The 20,876-nt window shown below is 40.6% G+C and overlaps 1 protein-coding gene across 2 annotated transcripts in view; it reads right to left on the bottom strand.

The window, feature by feature from the left end:
• Positions 1-2,160: 2,160 nt before the first annotated feature.
• The window catches only part of GPD2 (glycerol-3-phosphate dehydrogenase 2), a 121,376-nt gene continuing 102,660 nt past the window's right edge, over positions 2,161-20,876 (bottom strand). For both annotated transcript variants that reach the window (XM_034785650.1, XM_034785651.1), the window contains 8 exons: positions 16,792-16,926; positions 16,413-16,588; positions 15,713-15,844; positions 15,094-15,252; positions 9,801-9,913; positions 9,624-9,702; positions 9,414-9,512; positions 2,161-3,895 (listed from right to left, as the gene is read on the bottom strand). In XM_034785650.1, the coding sequence (XP_034641541.1) occupies positions 3,770-3,895; positions 9,414-9,512; positions 9,624-9,702; positions 9,801-9,913; positions 15,094-15,252; positions 15,713-15,844; positions 16,413-16,588; positions 16,792-16,926 (1,019 nt within the window). In that variant the 3' untranslated portion in view covers positions 2,161-3,769. The remainder of the gene's footprint in view (positions 3,896-9,413; positions 9,513-9,623; positions 9,703-9,800; positions 9,914-15,093; positions 15,253-15,712; positions 15,845-16,412; positions 16,589-16,791; positions 16,927-20,876) is intronic.

Below are 20,876 nucleotides of genomic sequence, written 5' to 3'. Positions count from 1 at the left end.
ATTGCACTCTGGAGGTATCAGTTCTGTATATTTTGCAGTGCTTTGGTGTTCACCCCTGCAGCAAATACACAATTAGGGTGATCAGATGTCCCGATTTTATAGGGACAGTCCCGATTTTGGGGGCTTTTTCTTATATAGGCTCCTATTACCCCCCACCCTCTGTCCCAATTTTTTACACTTGCTATCTGGTCAACCTATACACAATATCTGCATGCAGCATGGCTAAATGAAAATATAGGATATCCCTGTCACATGACTAAATTAAAATAATACTGGCATTATAAAATTTGTGTTAAAACTGATAACAGCGATTCTGATTTACTGACAATGAAAATATATAGCATTTTTCTGTCAGAACATTTATCAACACTTGGCAACCCTAGACTAACTTGACATGTAAAATGATCAAAACGGATCTTGTATGTAATCTTTTCCATTTATTTTTATTTATTTTAGTTATGATAAAATTTATCAGTGTGCACAGGAAGACTGAGCTTGAAAAGATTTGATTAAACAAAATTCCTGTTGAATTTGGCTAGTTGTATTTTTAATGTGAGATTACAAAATAAAATACTCTCAGAATATCTCACCTGTATTTCAGCAGTAAATGAATCTACCTGATAATGCTAAATCTGTATTAACTTTTATAGTTTAAAACCCCTGAATTCTGAACTAAATGACCTGTATTTGCTATATATAGTATTTACTAAAAAGTATGTATTTTGCACCTTTATTCTGAACTTGTTTAAGGATAAGCAAAGTTATTTCTGTAACTGCCAATAACATCAAAATACCCGTGAGTGGACCATTTTAATCAGTTTTATTGATTCATGCTTTCAGTTCTTATTCAGTTAAAAACAAGGCACATTAAATATATTCTCTTATTGCTCTATAAATGCATGCGGCTCATTCTGTATATCAAAAGTAATAAATAATGGCAATAAAACACTGAGACAGTTATAAAAGTGACAATCCAGCCTCAAACACAGTATTTAACAGTCCAATCTAGAACAATAACCCAACACAATACATAAAAGTGCCACATGGAAAAATATGCAGTATACATTCTTCCCCCCCACAGACACTATTGGGCTTATAGTTTTTATTTAAACAGTAGTTGTTTCATACTAGATTAGAACAATGCAGGACAATGAAATTTTACAGCTGAATTGACCTGAATAGTAATCATGAAATAATCTTTTTTCAAAACAAAGTGTGTTAATGAAATCAAATAATTCTGGATTTTTTCATTTTACTATTTAAACTATTATATATAAATAATATATGCAACTTTTTATGTTGTACAAAGTAAGTATTTATACACATTCTACTGTGCCACGAAAAACCAAAAAAGCAGAGGGCTAAGACATTTATTGCAGCTACAATTCAAAGTAAATCAATATAAGAGGACAGGCACACAGCCTTGAAAATCCCTTTACATTCTGCATGTTATATTTACATTAGTAAAGCAAAAGAACAGCACGGAGTGAGTATGTGGTAGACAGTCTAGGCTTTACAGTGAAACCTCAATTATCATTCTTAATAGTATAACTTTTAAGGGACTAGAAGGGGAACTATTTTAAAAGGTGTACTGAACCATAAAAAATATGTTAAATGCAGTGGTTTTCTTCGCCTGACCTGAAAAAGCCTCTTATATGTCACTTGTAGCCATTACACTTTAAAAATTATTGGTAGCATAATGTCTTTTTGAAAAATACAAAACAAAATTCTGTATTATTGTACCTTGATTTCCTCCCAGTTCTGGAATATGTGGCAAAATTGTTAGTGTTCTTTACTCTTTACCTTGAAAGGACATTTGACACAAATAGCTTTATATCTCAAAAATACAGATATACATTTTATCCAGTGTATACTGACATATTTCAATGCACAAACATAATAGAGAAACAATCCTATGGCCCTTTTTGTTCATAAATAGACCTCATATAATCAAGTGTGCACAAGGACTTAATTCACATAGATTGAGCCATACTAGTGAGTGCTCAGTGGTCTCAAAGGCAAGGAAAGTTGGTTCCCCACTGCAATGTGTACAATAAGGTACAAAGCATCTTGACGTTAGGAAAATCTAATAACGAAAAATCATTTAAAAGGATTTTACCTGGGACTTTTTAGAAGACTGTCTCCTTCCCCCTTCCCCCCCCCCCCCACACACACAAGATTTTGCTTAGACTAAGTGCTCCATATTCATTTAAGAATTGCAGGTGGGTTTTTCCTCCTTCCATTTTTAGATAGATACAGTTTTTAATAGCTGGAAACTTGCTAGACCAAAATATTCACACACTACCACCTGCAGTTAGCACTAATATCATAGTTACTATAAATCCTCAGCACTTATATACTTTGGATATGATTTTTTTTTTAAAATTGACTTTTTCAGAACTGTGCTGCTTGCAGTATATTAACTTGGTATCATGTTAAGGAATTTGCAAAACAGGATTAAAATTAATCAGATTTTGCATTTAGTTGTGTACAGATGTAGTGGCACTTTAAACTCAAGGCTTCTGGTTTGATATGTAAACTGGTATTTATACTCAAAAGGAGTATTATGAAAGAGACTCACCAATAAAATATGCATTCATTTTCCCCTCCCTGTCACAGATCAGGCAGAAATCCTCCATCTGATCTTAATGCTGATCATAGCCAATTTAATAATAGGAAGAGTTGCAGGGTAAATAGCCAGGTGGAGCATGTGTTGAGAATGGCTCAAATAAATGGTCCAAAAATTGGATCTTTCGCCTTTGCATTAATTTTCTGACTAGCCCGTACGACTTTTAAGTAAGGCCTGCTGGAATGCAAAGTAACTTTCCCATTTAAGTGTACATTTTGCAAATATTAAGTGGCTAGGATTAGTGCACTATGGCAAAGTTCTTGTTTTACATACTTTCAGTATTTGTCTAAAAGTACAAAAACAAACAGTATGAGACTTTATAGTAGACTCCAATACCTGCTAGACAAGCATGGTTTTCACACTTATAGGAGGAGGAGTGAAAGCTGTACCCATACATTTTTAACTCTAAATTATAACTCATCTATGAAACTTTTGGGTTTTTTGTCCAATCTTGTGCTCTTCCAGTCTCATGCTGTCAAATTTTTATTGCCAGAAATCTGTCTGGCAGTAAAATTGGTGCCATTGAATGAGAACAACATTGAGAAGTAGTGAAGTGACTATCTATGTAACGTTCTATAAATATCACTACGATTCCTTATCAGGATGTTTAATTTAGGCAACGCTCAAGATATTTCTTTGTGGCATCCTCTTGAAACCTAAATGTGAACATTCCCCTTCCCCCCACCAAAATGATTCCTCTCTTCCTTTTTGTGGACAGGCACTTTGAACACATATGGTCTTGCACATATGCAGAATACTTTTAATGATGTGGATCTCAGGTAGCAGTCACTCTCTGTGCACCATTTATTTTTAAGGGTGAAGATTATCTAAAAGCTTAACAAAACTTCTGAGAAGGAGTGTCTGTGAACAAGCCTTTTGCAGACTATTCTGAATTCCTGCAAATAATGTCTATCTCTAAAGCATGTCCAGTCCAAAAGGCCATATTTTCGAGTATTAATATCAGCAAAGAAAATAAGGAAAAGATAAATGTATCAGTGTGTTTATTCTACGTGATCTGTATCTGGCGGTCAGGGTATACAAAAACAGACATTTGAAAGCATTGGAATATTTTTCAGCACTGAACAAGGCAGCTACACATAGACAAACTTGTAGCTGTAAGCAGGTTTTGTACTTCCAAACTCACAGTCCACCACCACTTCGGTCTACTGGAATAACAACTCTCTCACGTAGGTTCTCTTCAGCAGTTTTCATAAGTACAGCCAATCGGCTTCCAGACACATATCCTTTCTGAATAGCACTCATGAGCTTAAAAAAAAAAAAATGTTTACAGCATATTAATGATAGTAGCCAAATTTACTTGCCGGACAACACTTAAAGAGATACTAACCCCAAAGGCTGAAGTCTTCCTTGCACTGGGGATTCCACCCATTGGTGGCCAACCAGTAAGGCAGCTGCAACTAAAGCAAACCCATCATGCAGACAAGGTAAACTGCTCTGAGCTGCTATTTCCATTGATGCAGCCTACCCCTGCTTGAAACCAGGATATACTGCACTGGTGTAAATCAGTTTGTAGCTATGTACAGTGTCTATACCAGGGGTTTGGAATGGTTGCGGCTTCCCCGATAGCTGGTTACCAATGGCTGAAATTGAGACAAATCTCCAGTGTAAACAATGCCAGAATTAATGAAGTATGTTGTCCAAACCAGTAGCAAATGTTAAAACACAACAAATAATGCTGTTATTATATGTTTTAAACAAAATAGTAGGTAATGCTTTCTAGGCCTGGATTGTGGCGCCCTTTAAATGTACATTTTCTAGTATGGCCAGTGGTAGTTTTGCCTGTGTATGGGCTGCAGGAGATGTACAAATTACGGATGTGATATATTTGTAAGTAACAGTGCAGTGGACCCCCCTATACCATGGCTTTCTAAAGCCATTCATTACAACCAAGCTTGCAAGGTAAATCATATGGGTGAATTATTTTTAAATCTGAAAAGAGTCACAAAGATAGAAAAGGAGAACATGGTTCCTGATCTACCACTGCCCCTGCAATGTACCTTTCTCACTAAGCAGTCTTATTGTAGTGATCGTGTACTAGACTTCCACGATTCTTCTAAATCCAAATTTCTTTAGACTTTTAAAACTAGTTTGCATTTAAGTCCTTGAAACTGGACTCTCAGCACTACCCTAATGAACATACTCTAGTGTTAGACTTTAGCTTTTTGTTTTTAAAAATTGATGGATAAGATCCGCACTGGATTTGAAATTACATGTAGTTAGCTGGTAAGAGACTTTCTAATACAAAAAGCAATTGGCACTTACAAAATATGATTTCTTCCTCCCAACAGCAGCTAAGTAGCCACCTCACTTCAGATTTCTTCCCTTTTTTCAAAACTATCACAGGTAGACTTGGGCCTATAGAAACCTGGAGAATAATTAACTTCCAAGAGAATTTCTAGTAGAAAAATCTGCCAGGCCCCAAGGGGAGCATGCCACGGAGGACCAATTCATCCAGTCCCTCCTCCTCCTGTTTAATTGCTCTTTCCCATCTTCTGTGCCCTCCACCTATAATTTCACATGGTTTCACTACCTCTGGTCCACGTAAGTGAAGGCAGCATTGGGCCCTTGAACAGTACTCAAGAAAACTACTTGCTGTCCAAAAAATATCCAAATATCTACACAGGTAATGTTAAAGATCTGCCAGATCCTCAGCTGGTGTAAATTGTCATAGTTCCACTCTCGCCAGTGGAAGTACGCCAATTGACACAGCCAAGAAACTGGTCTGTGATGTAACAGACTAGTGATCACAAATGCATTAGCGACCCAGATGCTGATGTGTTCCTCTACTCAGGTCTTACTCTACAAGAATCAGGAAAACATCCTTTTTTATCTTCCTTCCTCCAGTATTGATTTGTGTGATATCAGTATGGTAGCAAAACATGCAACACTCATTTTACTTATCTGACTTTTCTCTTAAAGATTAGACTAGAACTGAGCAAACACTTTGTAACAACGTATCTAATTAATTTAGCTTCTGTTTGTGATACATCTGTGAGCATCATAATTTCTTCATGATTATTCTTTATTTAAACATTCCTAACTTTTTTTTAAACTCATTAGATAGACTGCAAACAGTTTCTGAAAGCATTCATTGTTGACTGTTTGCAACTGGTCAGAAAAATCACATGGCAGTGCTCTGTTCCCCACTTGGATAAGTGAGCAAGCACTTTGGCACACATTCAAATACAAATTTCCACACGTATTTGCAAACATAAGTTTCCACAAACTTTCTGCCAGGAAATGTAATCCAATGAAAGTTTTCAGAAAGCAAACACAAAAGGAGCATGAGCATAAGTTCCACACGTTTAATTACTTTGGTGGCAAAAATCAAAAGGTGTATTTTATTACTTGTTACCTTTTTTACTTGTTATTTTAAAACTTAATTTATAGTAGTGCACAATATGCTGCATGCTGTCCACATACATAGAAGACATTCAGCCCAAATGTACAAAAGGTCTGATTATTGCAACTTTGAGGTACATGAGCTCAGTAACTAGATTTCAAACATTTATTTTCATTTATTTTTTAAGGAATCGGTTTCAAAATGTGGCTTACAGTGCATTTTTGAAACGCAAAGGATAAACTAGAAGCCACCAATAATTACAGTTTTTAAAAATATGCGAAAAGTGCTGTCATTCACATTTTGGAAGTATTAAAACCACAGAACATACAACCTCTAAAGAGTATTGAGCACAATAAATACTGCATGATTAATTGCCAGTTTTCGGTTTCTTAATTATAGTGCACCCCAATTAACCAATATACCACACTCAAACAGAGAGAGTTCTATTTATAAAATGCAAAGTCACATCTCTTCTTCCCCAGTTGAAACTTTTATATAAAAAGGGGGTCTCTCTCTCAGTTGCCTGAAAAGATGTGTAGATTTTTTTAAAAAGGAAATGTATTAATATGTCATCATTGGACTATTTTTTCCATTTTATTTTAAATGTTTTTTGGTCACTATGTTTTAGGCAAATAAATCCTCCTTTTTTGCAATGCTGGACATAAGCTGTGAAAATTTTCTGCATTTAGATTCAAGAATGCTCTTATCTACAGCTCATCTCCAGAGAGACAATTACCATTTCCTTTGCCTTGATCTTGTTTGTTTAACTTGACACAGTGAAGAAAGGGCTGACATTGACCAAAATCCCCAGCATTAATTTATCACATGTTCGGCATTCATCATTGCCGTGATTCAGGAAAGATTCTGGCAGTCATTTGAAATACCTGCCCAATAAAGACTACAAAAACAGACCTGGCTGGCTGGAAACAAAAATTGCTCATGTGAGGGGAGTCAAATGGATGGAGGCAAACAATTCAGTGGTATCTTTACTGCCCCCTATTTTTTTTCTTGTAAAGCATTTGCAGAAAGATGCATAGACAACTGATGTTAATGCCCCCCTTTCATGCACTCTGATGCCTTCTCTCTTTAGATCATTCAGAAATTAAGCAGGACAATGTGGATGGCAAACACCACACATTGAACCTGCCGCTACTTGCCCCCAATACTTTTTCAGTGAAGCTTTTAATCAATAGTCCTATTAAGTATGAACAAATGCTATTGTTTTAACTCTGCAGCGGCTGGCCAAGTTGTGCCCTCAAATGTGTGGGTGGCTCACACCTAATTTGAAGGAAGCAGCAGACATGACTGAGGGTAGGATTCAGCCCTCCACTACCGAAAAGGATACCTCTACAAACCACAGGATATACTGTCTGGACCTAGGGAGGTTTGTTTCGGCATAGGAAAACTCCTTGAGCAGGGCCGGCTCCAGGCACCAGCTTACCAAGCAGGTGCTTGGGGTGGCCACTTTGGAGAGGGGCAGCACGTCCAGCTGTTCAGCGGCAATTCGGCGGACGGTCCCTCACTCCTGCTTGGAGCGAAGGACCTCCCGCTGAACTGCCGCCGCAGATCGCGATCGCGGCTTTTTTTGTTTGTTTGTTTTGTTTGGCTGCTTGGGGCGGCCAAAACCCTGGAGCCGGCCCTGTCCTTGAGTTTCAGAGTTGCTTGGGAATTCTATGGGGGATAAGGGGTATTTCGCCCTCTTTCATTGCCTAGGCACCGTGGCCTTAAACAGCTTCTGAGGACTCTTGACAGCATGTGCCACCCAACTGCAGCTGTTCCCTGATGGAATCTCCACAGCATGGACACCAAATCCACATAAATTACTACTGCAGAATTGATCAGCAGTGTATTGTTCTGTTTCGCCCCTCAAGTTCGCTAGGAGACTTACAGAAAGTGATGGGCTCCTAACCCTATCCTTAAAGGTAGGGTTCTACATGGAGATGCATGTACAGGGTTTGAGTTTGCAGCAACCACCTTTAGTCATTTCTGTGTTGCCCCCAGTTCAGATCTGCTGGTTTATGTCCTCTCTCACAGAAGTCAAGGGGAGCATGAAGTCTTTTGTTCTTTCCCCACAGCAAATCTTTTAGTTGGGTTACTTTAAAAAAAAAAAAAAAAAAAAAAGTACAGAAGACAGCCCACTATTTAACCTCCTGATAGCGAGAGGCAGACAAACTCCGCGTTTAAAAAGAAAACTCCTATCAGTCATGGATGGATGATACCTACTAGCTCATCTATTATGTCTCCTTGCCAATGCAGGACAGGCAATCTACGCTTACGGTGAAATCCTGGCCCCACTGAAGGCAATATTCAAAATTCCTATAGATTTCAATGGGGCCAGGATTTCAGCCTCAGTAAATTCTTCACTGCCACAGTTAACTTGGGTTCCTCACACCTTCTTGTCAACTGCTGGAAATGGGCCTTTTTGATTACCACTACAAAAAGTTTTTTTTTTTTTTTTAAACTCTCCTGCTGGTAATAGCTCACCTTAACTGATCACTCTTGTTATAGTGTGTATGGCAACACCCATGGTTTCATGTTCTCTGTGTATATGTGTATATATAAAAATATATATATAAAATCTTCCTAATGTATTTTCCACTGCATGCATCCGATGTTTAGCCCACAAAAACTTATGCTCAAATAAATTTGTTAGTCTCTAAGGTGCCACAAGTACTCCTGTTCTTTTTGCAGATACAGACTAACACGGCTGCTACTCTGATGCACTCAAGTTACTACACTCGAGCTAGCCTAGTCTTCTGCTTTGTGGTCACTCTCACTCAGAACTAGTCTCTAGAGAATGGGACCACAATGTGCAACACTTGAGCTACACAGAAGGATTCTATTAGAGGCTGATGAGTTGCTGTGACGTGAGCTGATGCATCCCCACTGCATTACTGTGCTGTTGTTAGCCAACCATACCCACTGATGTGGCTAGTTGGCTGGATCTTAAAGCACCACCCAACTCAAACTAGAGATTTGTGTGCTGGATGTCAATTGGGTTAGGAAAAAAACTGAGTTATACTTCAAGCTAATAAAGTAGTGAAAACAACCCCTTAGTCTTTCTCTCCACTGCTTTGTCCAGACAAATAATGGTCATCACTTAAAAAAAAAAATTATAAGCACATGCTGCAGCATTTGCCCTTACAAGGATAGACTCAGAGTATAGGCAATTTTGTGATCAATACAAATACTAGTGTAGACATTGTTGGTATTTCTTAACGTTGATACAAGCGTTGTCCACCTTTATGGAACATAAATTCATATAAAATCAATAATGAATAAAAAATTAATGGCAACTTTGTAAAATTATATGTACAAACGCTACATCTAGCTTTGATAATTAATTTCCAATATAAAGAGCAAAAGGAGATGAGGGTTCTTTTGTTTCTTTCATTACAACTAAAATAGAAAACCACTCACCTGCAAAAACTCATTGAGTTCAACCTGCCCGTTTTTGTTCAAATCTACCTCATTTAAAATCTCATGAAGCGTATTTTCATCAATTTGAATGCTGATGCTCTAAATAAAACAACAACACAACAGACAAATCAACTGGATCAGTTAAACATGATTTATGTCATACTACACAACTGATATAAGAATTCAAAAAAATCAAAAGAGAAATGTTACCTCTAACACACTTTGAACATCCAGTATGGTAATAAAGCCTTTCTTTTCTTTATCAAACATGTGGAATCTCTTTTTATATCTGCAAAATAGGATTATTAATGGAAAAGGTATGCACAAAAGATTGACAGAAATATCTTCCCAGGGACTATCTGGGAGGTCCATTTATACTTCATTTACCTGTCAATATCTGAAGGTATAAGAGTGATTTCAGAGCTGTCTGTTAATTGCTCTGATTTTGCCTTGTAGCCCATTTCATAATACAGAAACTTTTTAGCAGATTCAAGTTCTTCCTAAAATATGAAAGAAACACAGTCTCAGTTCTAGAATACTGAATATTTACATGCTGAATTTCTTCTATACCGTAATATTTCATTGGCTCTTTTCACATAGTTATAATTGCTGGTCCTTAGAGGAATATCAGCATTTGATGGCCAAAAAAGTGCTTAAGGGTGAACAAGATCATTAAGATAAGGAACCATTTCATGCTTCACCTAGATCACTAGCTTTGATGTACAAGTGTTCAAGTGTTGATTGTCAATTGATAATTACACTGAAGACATGGAATGCAAAGATTTTTAGGGTCATACCATGCCCTCAATCCACACATGCAACTCACAGTGATGTCATCAAAAATAGCACTTGCAGATCAAGTCCACGAAATCGTCTTTAATTAAGAATTGGTATCTTATTCTTTGCTTATTTAAGAGTTGTGGGGTGGCGTTTTTGATATTTAACATTTTGTGTGGAAGGCCATAAAATGCTTATTTACCTGAGAGATTGGCTCTGACCCGCCCAGCTCCCTTCAATATTGAAGTCAAATGAGAATTCACAGCCTTAAATGAAATGATCACATACTATTTCTCAAATATATAATACAGTATATTAGCTTATTTTCTACAACCTTAATTACCATTATGTAGTATCTTTAGTACTATGGTCAATGTATGCCATACAAGTCACCAATACAAAGAGTTCACAGTAAACCTTACTTACTCAATATATTATAGATAGCACGTATCAATAGTACAAATTTGCTGGGCATGTGTGTGTGTGTCCCCAAGTTTATAGCCAGGGTACATATGTGGCAAAGATTTACACATGTGATTAAGTCAATATCTTCCATTGTTTTTTACAGTGCTGTTGTACCTCTATTGGTCACAGGATATTAGCGAGACAAAGTGGGTGAGGCTAGAATATCTTTTATTGGACCAACTTCTGTGGGTGAAAAAGACAAGCTTTTGAGCAGAACTCTTTTTCAGGTCTTTAAGGATATGAGGAGAACTACTGAGCTGATCAGGACTATTCACATGCTTCATGTTAAGCATGTACACAAGTCTTCACAGGATCAGGACCTAAGTTAGTTTTGAAGTTAATGGTCTCCTCCCCTGGAATACTTAAGGAATGCTGTGTTGATAATATACTGCACTATCTCACCCCCAAACAGCAATAGAGATATACTGGACCATAATGAAAATAGAGCATATAAATAGGAATGAAAAAAAAAAATCACATTTAAAGATGCTACATGTGTAGTTACTGTAACGGGATGGTCTGCCCTTGTAACGGCCAAGGGTCCTGGAGCCAGTGAGTGCTGTACTAAGGCAGAACCCTGTTAAAAATAAATTAATGCCTGGCAATTTGCAAGGGATCAGGTGATTGCCTGATAAGCACTGGATTCTGATAAGGGCTGAAAGAACTGAGGGAGGAGCACTGTAAGCAGCAGGTTGGCTCTGGCAGCAGTGGGACTGCCAGACAGGTGGCTTGTAGGACTGGGAAAGAGCTACCAGAGCTGGGGGACTGCTCCCACAATGAAGCCCTGAGGTAAGGGAAAGGGACCTGGTATAGCCATTGGATTTACGTTGAACTGTTTATTTGGTTTTTTTTCTGAAGACTGTTGGTACGACCAATAAATGAAGCCTTGAGAAAAAGGGGCTGATTCAGAAACTGGGCATGGTGTCACTCCTTCCTGGGCTGGAGAGAGACCCCAGCAGTCTACACTTACAGAAACTATTTTATTTGTATTGTTGGAGAAATTGTGTGTGATCATGCAACTAAAGACTATCATAATGCGTATGCACAAGGGGGCAGAGAAAGGTTGCCATGCAATCTCAGTGTTGACATTTTCTGACTGTTTTGCAACCTCAGCAATCTTAACCTAATGTTTTGGACAGAATTATATTAATCCTAACACTTACTAATTTACCACAATGATTTTATTTTAAATTTAATTTCTTTTCTCTCTCTATTTTTAACCAAACCCCTTCCAGTTAGGTTACTGTAGCTATAGTCTGACAACCCTTCCCTTCCTCCTTCAGGATACATACCAAGCAAATTAGCACACATCTGTGATATAACTGCATCACTCTTTTTATGCATCCCTCTGGAAAGGCTCAGAGTCACCACAAGTCCTCCAGCTGGGAGAATTCAAATGATACTCCTGGGGGGGGACTTCTTGCCACTGAGTGCGCGGAATTCATGTCCCTTGCAGATTTGTTTGCTTCCCCACAGAAAAATTACTTTCTGACAGGGAAGCTGCAAGACCAGTCGTGCACCACTCCCTAGCTGCACAGGTTCATCATTTCAGGCACCTGGAGCAGCCGGCGGAGAGGTAAATCACCGCAGAGCTGGAGACACCTCAGCCAGTGGCTCCTACCATGAACCGGGATCAACTGCTAATCCTGGCTGGACTGGAGACAGGAAAGGATGGGCCTTCCTCTTCTCCTGCAAGGAGTGGCTGGGGCTGTGTCAGACGCACACCCAGAAACCTCTTCCAGCTTCAGGAAGCTCAGCCTCATCTCCTGCTTTCTGCCCCCATTGCTCCTCAGCTGTGCGGGGGGGGGGGGAGAGGAGGGGAAGGGATCACTATATGGGGAGCTGTTCCTCCATCCACTCAGCCCCCATGCATCCAGACCTCCCATACCCAGACACCCCCACCACGCCTCACCCCATACACCCAGAACCCCCTAGTCTTCCATACCCTAACTCCACCCTACTGAATCTCAACCCCTGCATCTGAAGCCCCTTGTACCCAGAGCCCCTGCCTCCAGACCCAAACCCCTGCACCCAGTTTACCCCCACACTGAGCTTCCTGCACTCAAACTCCCATTCTGATGAGCCCCACACCTCCGCACCACCCTGAGCCTCCACATCCAGACACCCACACCACTGACCCCCAATTAGCTGCACCCAGACCCCACCCCACCAAACCCCACTCCCCAAGCACCCAGACTCCCCTGCTGAGACCCAACCACTTTCACCTGGAAGCCCCTGCAGAGTCCCATTGCCCCTGCACCTGGATGCCCCCAATGAGCCTCTGTGCATCCAGATCCCCCCAAATCCAGACCCCCACACTGAGCTGCCTGCACCCAGATTGTCCCACACAATCCTCTCACCCCACACCTGGATCCCCACACACTGAGCCCCTCCACACTTGGATCCTGCCTGGTTAAGTCTGCCTGCCCCACACCCGGTAAGCTTGGCACAGAGGGGCAGGGCCTCAGGGTGTTTCTGGGGCAGGCCCAGGCCCAGGCCTTGTGCTGTGCGAGGGTCGGGTGCAGCCTCACCACTGAGTCCATGTCCCCAGGATGGGGGGGTGGAGAGGCTGCAGGGTGATCTCCCACCTTCATGCACTGCCATGCTGGAGCCTCTGCATTTACTGATTGACAAATAAAACTTGCAGAATTTTAAAATATTGTGCGCAGATTTTTTAATTTTTTGGCACAGAATTTTTTTTTTTTTTTTTTTTTTTTTTTACGCAGACTGCCTTCAGGAGTAAAATGAGCTTCTTTCTGAACTTTAATACAACTTCTAACCGGCTAAAAAAGGTAGCAATGAATGAGCAATAGGAGGCTTTATGTTCGCTTAGGAGCTGAGAGAACTACAACATGCATGCAGGTCCTGCCCTCTTCAAGAGGTGTGAGCGAATCAAGCTCAAACCTGAGCATTCTGCTTGGACCCAGCACTATCTCTAAGTGAATGAGCCAGCCCACATTACTGCACTTTTCTCCCTGGCACTACTCCTCATGGTGCAGGCGCATTTTACAGCATTAAGTGTGTGATCCTGCAAGATGCTGGTCACTCAGCTTCCAATGAAAGTGAAGGATGCTCACCAGGGCTGCCCAGAGGATTCAGGGGGCCTGGGGCAAAGCGAGGGAGCTGCAGCGCTTGTACTCACCAAGCGGCGGCCTGGGTCTTCGGCAGCATTTCGGCAGCAGGGGGCCCTTCAGTGACTCCGCGTCTTCGGCAGCACTGAAGGGCCCCCCGCCGCTGAAGACCTGGACCGCCGCTAGGCCAGGGCTCGCGGGGCCCTCTGGGCGGCCCTGATGCTCACCACCTGGTCCCCATGTGGACCAGGTCCCATATCGCTAAATTTCAATGGCTTCTCAGAGATGAGGGAAAGGAGAGAGAAAGATGACTTTGGGACTATTAGTGAGGCCAATAGGGGTATCAAGCCCAACTTCATCATCAGTTCACAAAGGAAGCCTTATAAGAGAGGAGAAGGAAGACAAGAGGGATACAAAGAAAAAACAATGGGCAAATGCCACGCAAGCTTCCCTTCCACAGCTCTACCAACGAACAGCAGTCCTGACTTGAAACGCTCCTACTATTCAAATTTCATAACTGGCCAGTTGTGCCAAATTTCATGTTGAACAAAATGTCCACTAAGGAACAGGGTGAAACCTCCAATTTTACTCTCACTTTTAAGTTAAGCAGCACAGCACTATAGATTCTGATCTATTCAGACCAGCTGGAACTGGTTTGATAGCTTTGTTTTTATAATGGCGTATGCCAAAAGATCATTCTTGTGGGAAGAAAAGGGCATTTGCAATGTTCTATTAAACCAGTTTAGACATGCATTTGTTAAGATTGAAATTGATTAAGGAAAACAAGAGTAGAGCCCTGCAGCAGGATTGGGATTCTGCATGCCCCACAGGACCCACTGCCATAATAACAGGAGTGGGTTAAACATACTTTGTTGCAGGCGGGTTTGGGTGGGCAAAAAAACAGACTGTGGTAACCTGCAAGAAAACAATATCTCTTATCAGTTTGTCATAAATAGAATTTCAGCAATGTAAAGCAAGTTTTTCTTTTTTTTAAATAAAGATTTTAATTCTTAAATTTAAGTGAAGGATAGAAAGATTTTATGTCTATTATAACAGAGGTTAAAGTATATTTTTATATGGCTTAAGCAAGATTTGTTTTATTCTTTTAGTGGTAAAAATTGTGTCTGAATGTTTATATATATTAACCCACCATGTGGGGCTTTTTTTGGTTGTTGTTTTGGTTTTTTCTTTGATTTTTTTTTTTTTTTTAATAGCATGAGGAAATTTCTCTCTCTTGTGGGATCTGTGGAAGGGAGCAGGATAAAAATGCAAGAAACAATGCGGGAGCAGGATTTAAAAAAATAATCCTGCACAGGGCTCTACAAGAGAGTTTTTAAAAAGTTCCAGTTCTAAAGTGCCTTTTGTACCTTTTTCTTCTGTTCACTCCAGTGAAGTTCCTTCCCCATTATATCAATAATTCTTGGTAGGGCTTCATCAGCGGCTTGCACGTTCAAGAAGGCCAGCCGAGTGCGACGTGAAATCATATCCACTGCAGTGCAGGCATACTCTTTTACCCCATACATAATCTAGGATATTAGAATTGGATAAAAAGATAAAAAGAAAAATGTAAGATTCTACAGTGTTTGGACATGGGAAAAGGCTGATCCTATGTGGGAATGAGGGGAAAAAATAGCATGAAGCTTTGGTAAATGGGGCGGTAAGGTAAACAAGAGCACTGGAGGGAGCTGATATGGAACCTTATGTGTACGTGCACACAAGGCCATAATTTGCTTAAGTGATTGAAGAAAATGGGATTTGTATGAAGCAAGCCCCCCTTTTTTTGCTACAATATAAAAAAGCATCTGGGCTCACATGTCTAAATGCTTTTAATAAAAAGTTCAGAAAAAAAATTATTCCATGTTTTACTCAAATAAATTTATGTTTACATGCCAGATACAGTCTCCATCCCCCTCTCCTACTTCACAGGGAGGATGACTAATAATCACCACAAATTACAGAGACAATAAGCTAGCCATTTTCACATACCTCAGCTTCAATATAAGGAAATTCAGATACAAGGCGTTTTCCAACAATAGGCCACCTCTTTCCAGTAACTTGGGCTATTTTGGCCACCTCAAAAGCCTTGTCACCATATGTAGAAGCAAGGTGCTGAGCCACCTATAGAATTAAGAGCACATTTAGCGAACACTACGTCCCAGCACCTTCTGAAGCACAGCTGAATATATATAAGCTAGTCTTGTCAGTTCTCCCATAGCCTGTAATAAATAGGCTGAGGATGGTATTAGATTTTGATTGTGTGGGAGGAAACAAGTTGCGTTGTGAATGCTTAGACCAGCACTAACACTACTATGCATGTATCAATGTAGCAGTGACTAATGATGCTTCAGCTCCTTTCTGCTACTGTGATCACCTCTGAAGAATAGATTTTGTTGGGCTTGAGGTGCCAAAGACCTAGGTTGTCATACATGTTTAAAAACAGAGGGCATAGCTTTGTGATTATGCAGACGCTGAAATAAAAAATGCACATGGCTTTTAGTACTCCACTAGCAAAGAAAATTTATGACTGGACTTCTCTCTGATACAATTATTTCTGCCCTGACCAAACAGTGTAGTCTTATGCCACTTTGAGAGGCCTTAACACAGGCTGTGCTGCCTTTGTTTATTTATTTATTTTAATATTATTGATAACTAATACAAACACTGAGTAGAAATAAAGTTGACTCACCTCACTTTCCAGTCCGTAATCTTGGACCAGCCTAATGTAAAGAGTAGGACTCCAGTCCTTAGCCCCCTGCAGTAAAAGTCCTACCGTCTTACATGGACCTGCCTTTAGGTTGTGAGCCTGGATGGCTGCATCAATGGTATCTTGTGCCATGGAGCGATAAGTTGTCCATTTCCCACCTGCAAGCAATTTGTTTTGGTAAACTAGTGGAAGTGTGTTGCATTGGCACTGGACTTCAACTAGTAAATCACTTGTTCACTACTAACTAAATAATATCGCTTGTTTCTTCAAATCTGTTGTACAAACATTCACTACCTTCAACTCAATACACTGGGGAATCCTGACAAAGCCATATGAGATATCTGAAATGGATTTCCAGTACCTGCTATAGTAACAAGGCCACTGTCACTAACAGCAACAACGTGATTCCGAGATATTGACTGGGTGTCTTTAGAGCTGGGATCTGTGACAAGAGGACGAATGCCGCTCCATGCTGCCAAGACATCTCCTCTTCTCACTGTTTAGAAGCAAATAATGGCCAAACAGAATTAGAAGCCTTCAGAATTAATCAGTTTCTTATTATTTTCTGATTAAAAACAAAGATTTCATTTTCTTAAAATTACTCTGGCACAAATAATGTTTACATTTCTCCCCCCAAATTCACAGGCCAGATAGGCAAGGACAGAAGTATATGCATCCTCATGTCTTAAAACAGTGTCTGTACAATGTTACTGAAATCCTATCTAATACTCACAACCCCGTTGGGAGAGAAGTATTATTATTCCCATTTTGAAGATGGGGAAATTGAAGAACAGAGAAGCTGACGTGACTTTCTCAAGGACAAGAGAGGGATTCAGTATCAGAACCGGGTTACAATTCCAAGATTCCTGGCTCCCAGTCATGTGCTCAGACAACCTCAAATATGATGGAAATTAGGACACTTGTGATAGCCTGTGGATTTTACAATTCCAGCACACTTTTTTTTATTTCTCCCTACAAACACCCTGCTCGTTTCTTTTCACTACTCTCCTTTTACAGCTATTTCTAACTGCCGCAACCTATGTGGCTGCATGGTATGTTTCACACTGACCTATTATTTAGTTATCTCATAGAAAGCTGGTCAGCAGCAACTTGTATATGCAACAGTCCACATACTAGTGCATCAAAACCACCTGGTCAACAACAGCTGAGTAACAACTGGTAACCAGAATCAAATAATTATTTGGATGATCCTCCTAATAGCTCAGCTGCTAGCAGATCCACTCTGCAATATTTAGGGACATCTCAGAACCTTCTTACTTTTGGGCCAGCTAGGCTAATGATGCTTTCAGCTCTCTGCACAAAGATTACCTAGCATCTTAGAATCTTGAGGTCACCAAGACCACAATAGAAAGTCAAAGGGAAAGTGTGGGTGAAATCCTTCCCTGCCAAGCCTACACCTGTTATTTGAAAGGGGGGAAGAGGGGGAAAAACACCTGGAGTCTCATCCTGCCCCCACCAAAATATTTGTCCTGCTGTGGCGGTTCAGGGAGAAACAAAGAGCTTCCCCCACCGAGTGTCCAGCATGTGAGTAACCAGGGGCTGAACTTCTCCACAAAATACTTTCATGATGTATGTAGAGATGAAATGGGGGGGGGTTCCATATCCCAGAAATCTCTCACCAGTTGAGTGGAGCTGGTGATGGTTTGCTGTGGGCAGAGAGAATTGGTCAGGTGGTTTTTTGCTAGGGTGGGGGTCAGGATAATAGTAATTTTATTTTTAAAAAGGAAAAGATGTTCTTTTCCTTGAAATCACTAGGTTCTCACACTTAAGCCCTCTATTTGTGTTCTATACCTCGAGTTAGAGTTTCCTCTGGAGTACCTCAAAGAGTCAGAGGGCCACTACAACACTGACTTTTCTTTTCTTTTTTTTTTTTTTTTAAACCAGAAAAGCACAGTTGGTCTCAATCAACACTGTAATTGGCATCAACACTATTTAAAATGGTGCAATTGCCATTCTGCTATTTTCGCATCTTGAGGAAACTGTTTAATTAGGAGAATGTAACGGCTATTATAAAGGAACACATTGGGCCTTTCTGAGCCCTAGATGAATTAACACCACTACTACTGTGTAGCTTTATTTTTATTTTTTTTATGCCTTGTTACACGGAAGGTGAAAGATTAAACAGGTAAATGAAAGCTCGCTTTCTCCATCTCTGTCTAAGGTGTCAGGAAGGCTGGATCCAGCAGGGACAGAAGTTGAGTGAATTTATACATCATATGACCATAATATAAAAACAAAACAGCTGAGACGATATACGGCGCTCAGTTACTGCTCTGAGAACAATCAGCACTACCACGTCTCAAAAACAAACAAAAAAAACTTCCAGCAGTAAAAGCTTTAAATTTTTTCCATTTAGCCTTTCAGTGGAGAGCTCCCCTCCATCACTCCTGCCCCTCTTGACTGACTTTTGTCCCTCAGGTTAACATGTTAAAATTATACATTTTGAAAAAGGAACTTATAACAACCCCAGTCTTTCCATGATACTGTTTCTCCTTGTCCCATTTCTTTATTTTAATCCCTTGATATGATAGGGCCTGTTGCTACTCCCACTGAAGTCAAGACTAAATTCCTTGGAACAGGACATCTCTTCTTCATCTTCATGCACACTTATGAAGCTATAAAAATTAATAACTACCAACAACTGATGTATCCAAGCTTCACTCCATCAAGTCACAAATTAACACTTAGCAAATTCTTCAAACAACCACCAGGGCTGCTCTCAAGACTTTAGGAATGGTTGGAGCACAAGGGTAAGTCAACCAAATGGTCTTAGGATGTTGTCCAAAAGTAGAGGTTTAACATGAAACAGGGAGCTTAAAAACCTTATTCTATGTGTTGGCTTAGGGTATGTCTACACTAGAGCTGGTAGTGTAAATTGCAGCTTGAGGAGACATACCCATTCTAGATATAACTGAGATAGTGCGCTAAAAATAGAGTGTAGCCACAGCAGTGCAAGTTGGGGGAAGAGGTTAGCTGCCCAAAGTACCATCCATCCGAGACCCTAAATACGTACTCAGGATTGTTAGACCCTCGCACCACCAATGGCTACATCCAGTATGCCATTGTGATGGGGGACACTCACCTCTCATGAGCACCTCTTGTTGGCAGAGTGCGAACCAGAAATCTTCCCTTTTCTGGTGCTCCCTGTTGGCTATTGCCAGGCAGGTCTTCAGTGGCTCATCACATGAGGGAACCCCTTCTGGGGTAACAAAGGTACAACAGGGCCTATCACAGTGCCCTGGTTCGTATCTGCAGCCCTGTCTTTGGGCTCAGTTCTCAGCCCCTTCTGGACTATCTTTAAGTCTGTGTCTGCCCTATATAGAGCAATGTTCCCAGGGCTTTCTTCCTCGAGACTCCAATACCTGCCCTTCACTTGGTCCTCTAAACAAGCCTTATCCCCTTCTTGGGGCTCAGGCCACCCTGCCAGTGGGGGGACCCGGGCCCACCCACGACTCTGGGTTCCAACCTAGGGACCCTATAAGTAGAAGTCATGTGCTGCTTCCTGTAATAGTTGCTGCTGCTATTCCCTGGGCCTCTTCCCATGTAGCCCCTTCCTCTTCAACCTTACTGCAGGGCTGAAGTTATCGCTTATGGAATGCAAATGTCACCAGAACCAGACTTCTGGTCCTCCCTTAAGCTACAGCCACCAGCTAGGATCACCCTTCCTTATTCCTCTGGCCCCTGCCAGAACTAATCTGCTCAAGCCCTGTAGCTACTTTTTAACTGGGCCTGCTGCACTTTGACTGCTTCCCTACAGCCTCTCTAGGCAGGCCTGAAGGACCCACCTTTACTGCTCCTTTTTTGGGGTGGGGTACCACCAGCAGGGGAATCAAAGGGCCCAGTACACCCTATCACAGTCTCCTTGAACTAGAAATTACATCTCCAGTTTGAAATGTAGTCACAGCCTTAGAAAGTAATTTAAAATACATGAGAGATTTTCCAGAGCAGTGGAATGGGCAGGGTTAGAGAATCAAAGAACAGCATTATCAGTGTCAAACATTTTACCCCACTAGACTCTAACCTGAAAAAAGGCATCCAGAACTAGAGAGGTCCATTGTTCAAACTGGAAAAATCAAAAGGCTTGAAAACCAACCAGTAAGTTAAATCTGTGCAATGCACTCATGTCTCTGACTTCAGATGGGCATTTTCTCTTCACGCATTTAAACATGCTAGGTATCATTTTTTTCTGTCTGCATGCCTGATATTTTGTTTCCAATACACTTTTCAAAAATTCTTCTAAAATGATTGGGTTACTATCTCAAGCTCTTATCTGGACAAAAATCTTGTGGAAGTATATCCAGGTGCACACACAGCTATGGGTTGAATGCATTTTTATTAGCAGAGCTCCAGTACTCCAACAACTTGTGCTCCAGACTAACCTCCAATATTGCTTGGGTTCTCAGATTACTATACAGTGACATTAAA

This window comes from Trachemys scripta, chromosome 11 (genome assembly GCF_013100865.1).
Source record: "Trachemys scripta elegans isolate TJP31775 chromosome 11, CAS_Tse_1.0, whole genome shotgun sequence".
In the NCBI taxonomy this organism is placed as follows: Eukaryota; Metazoa; Chordata; order Testudines; family Emydidae; genus Trachemys; species Trachemys scripta.
The sequence above is the reverse complement of the archived record's forward strand: the minus strand, read 5'-3'. Positions and strand labels throughout refer to the sequence as shown.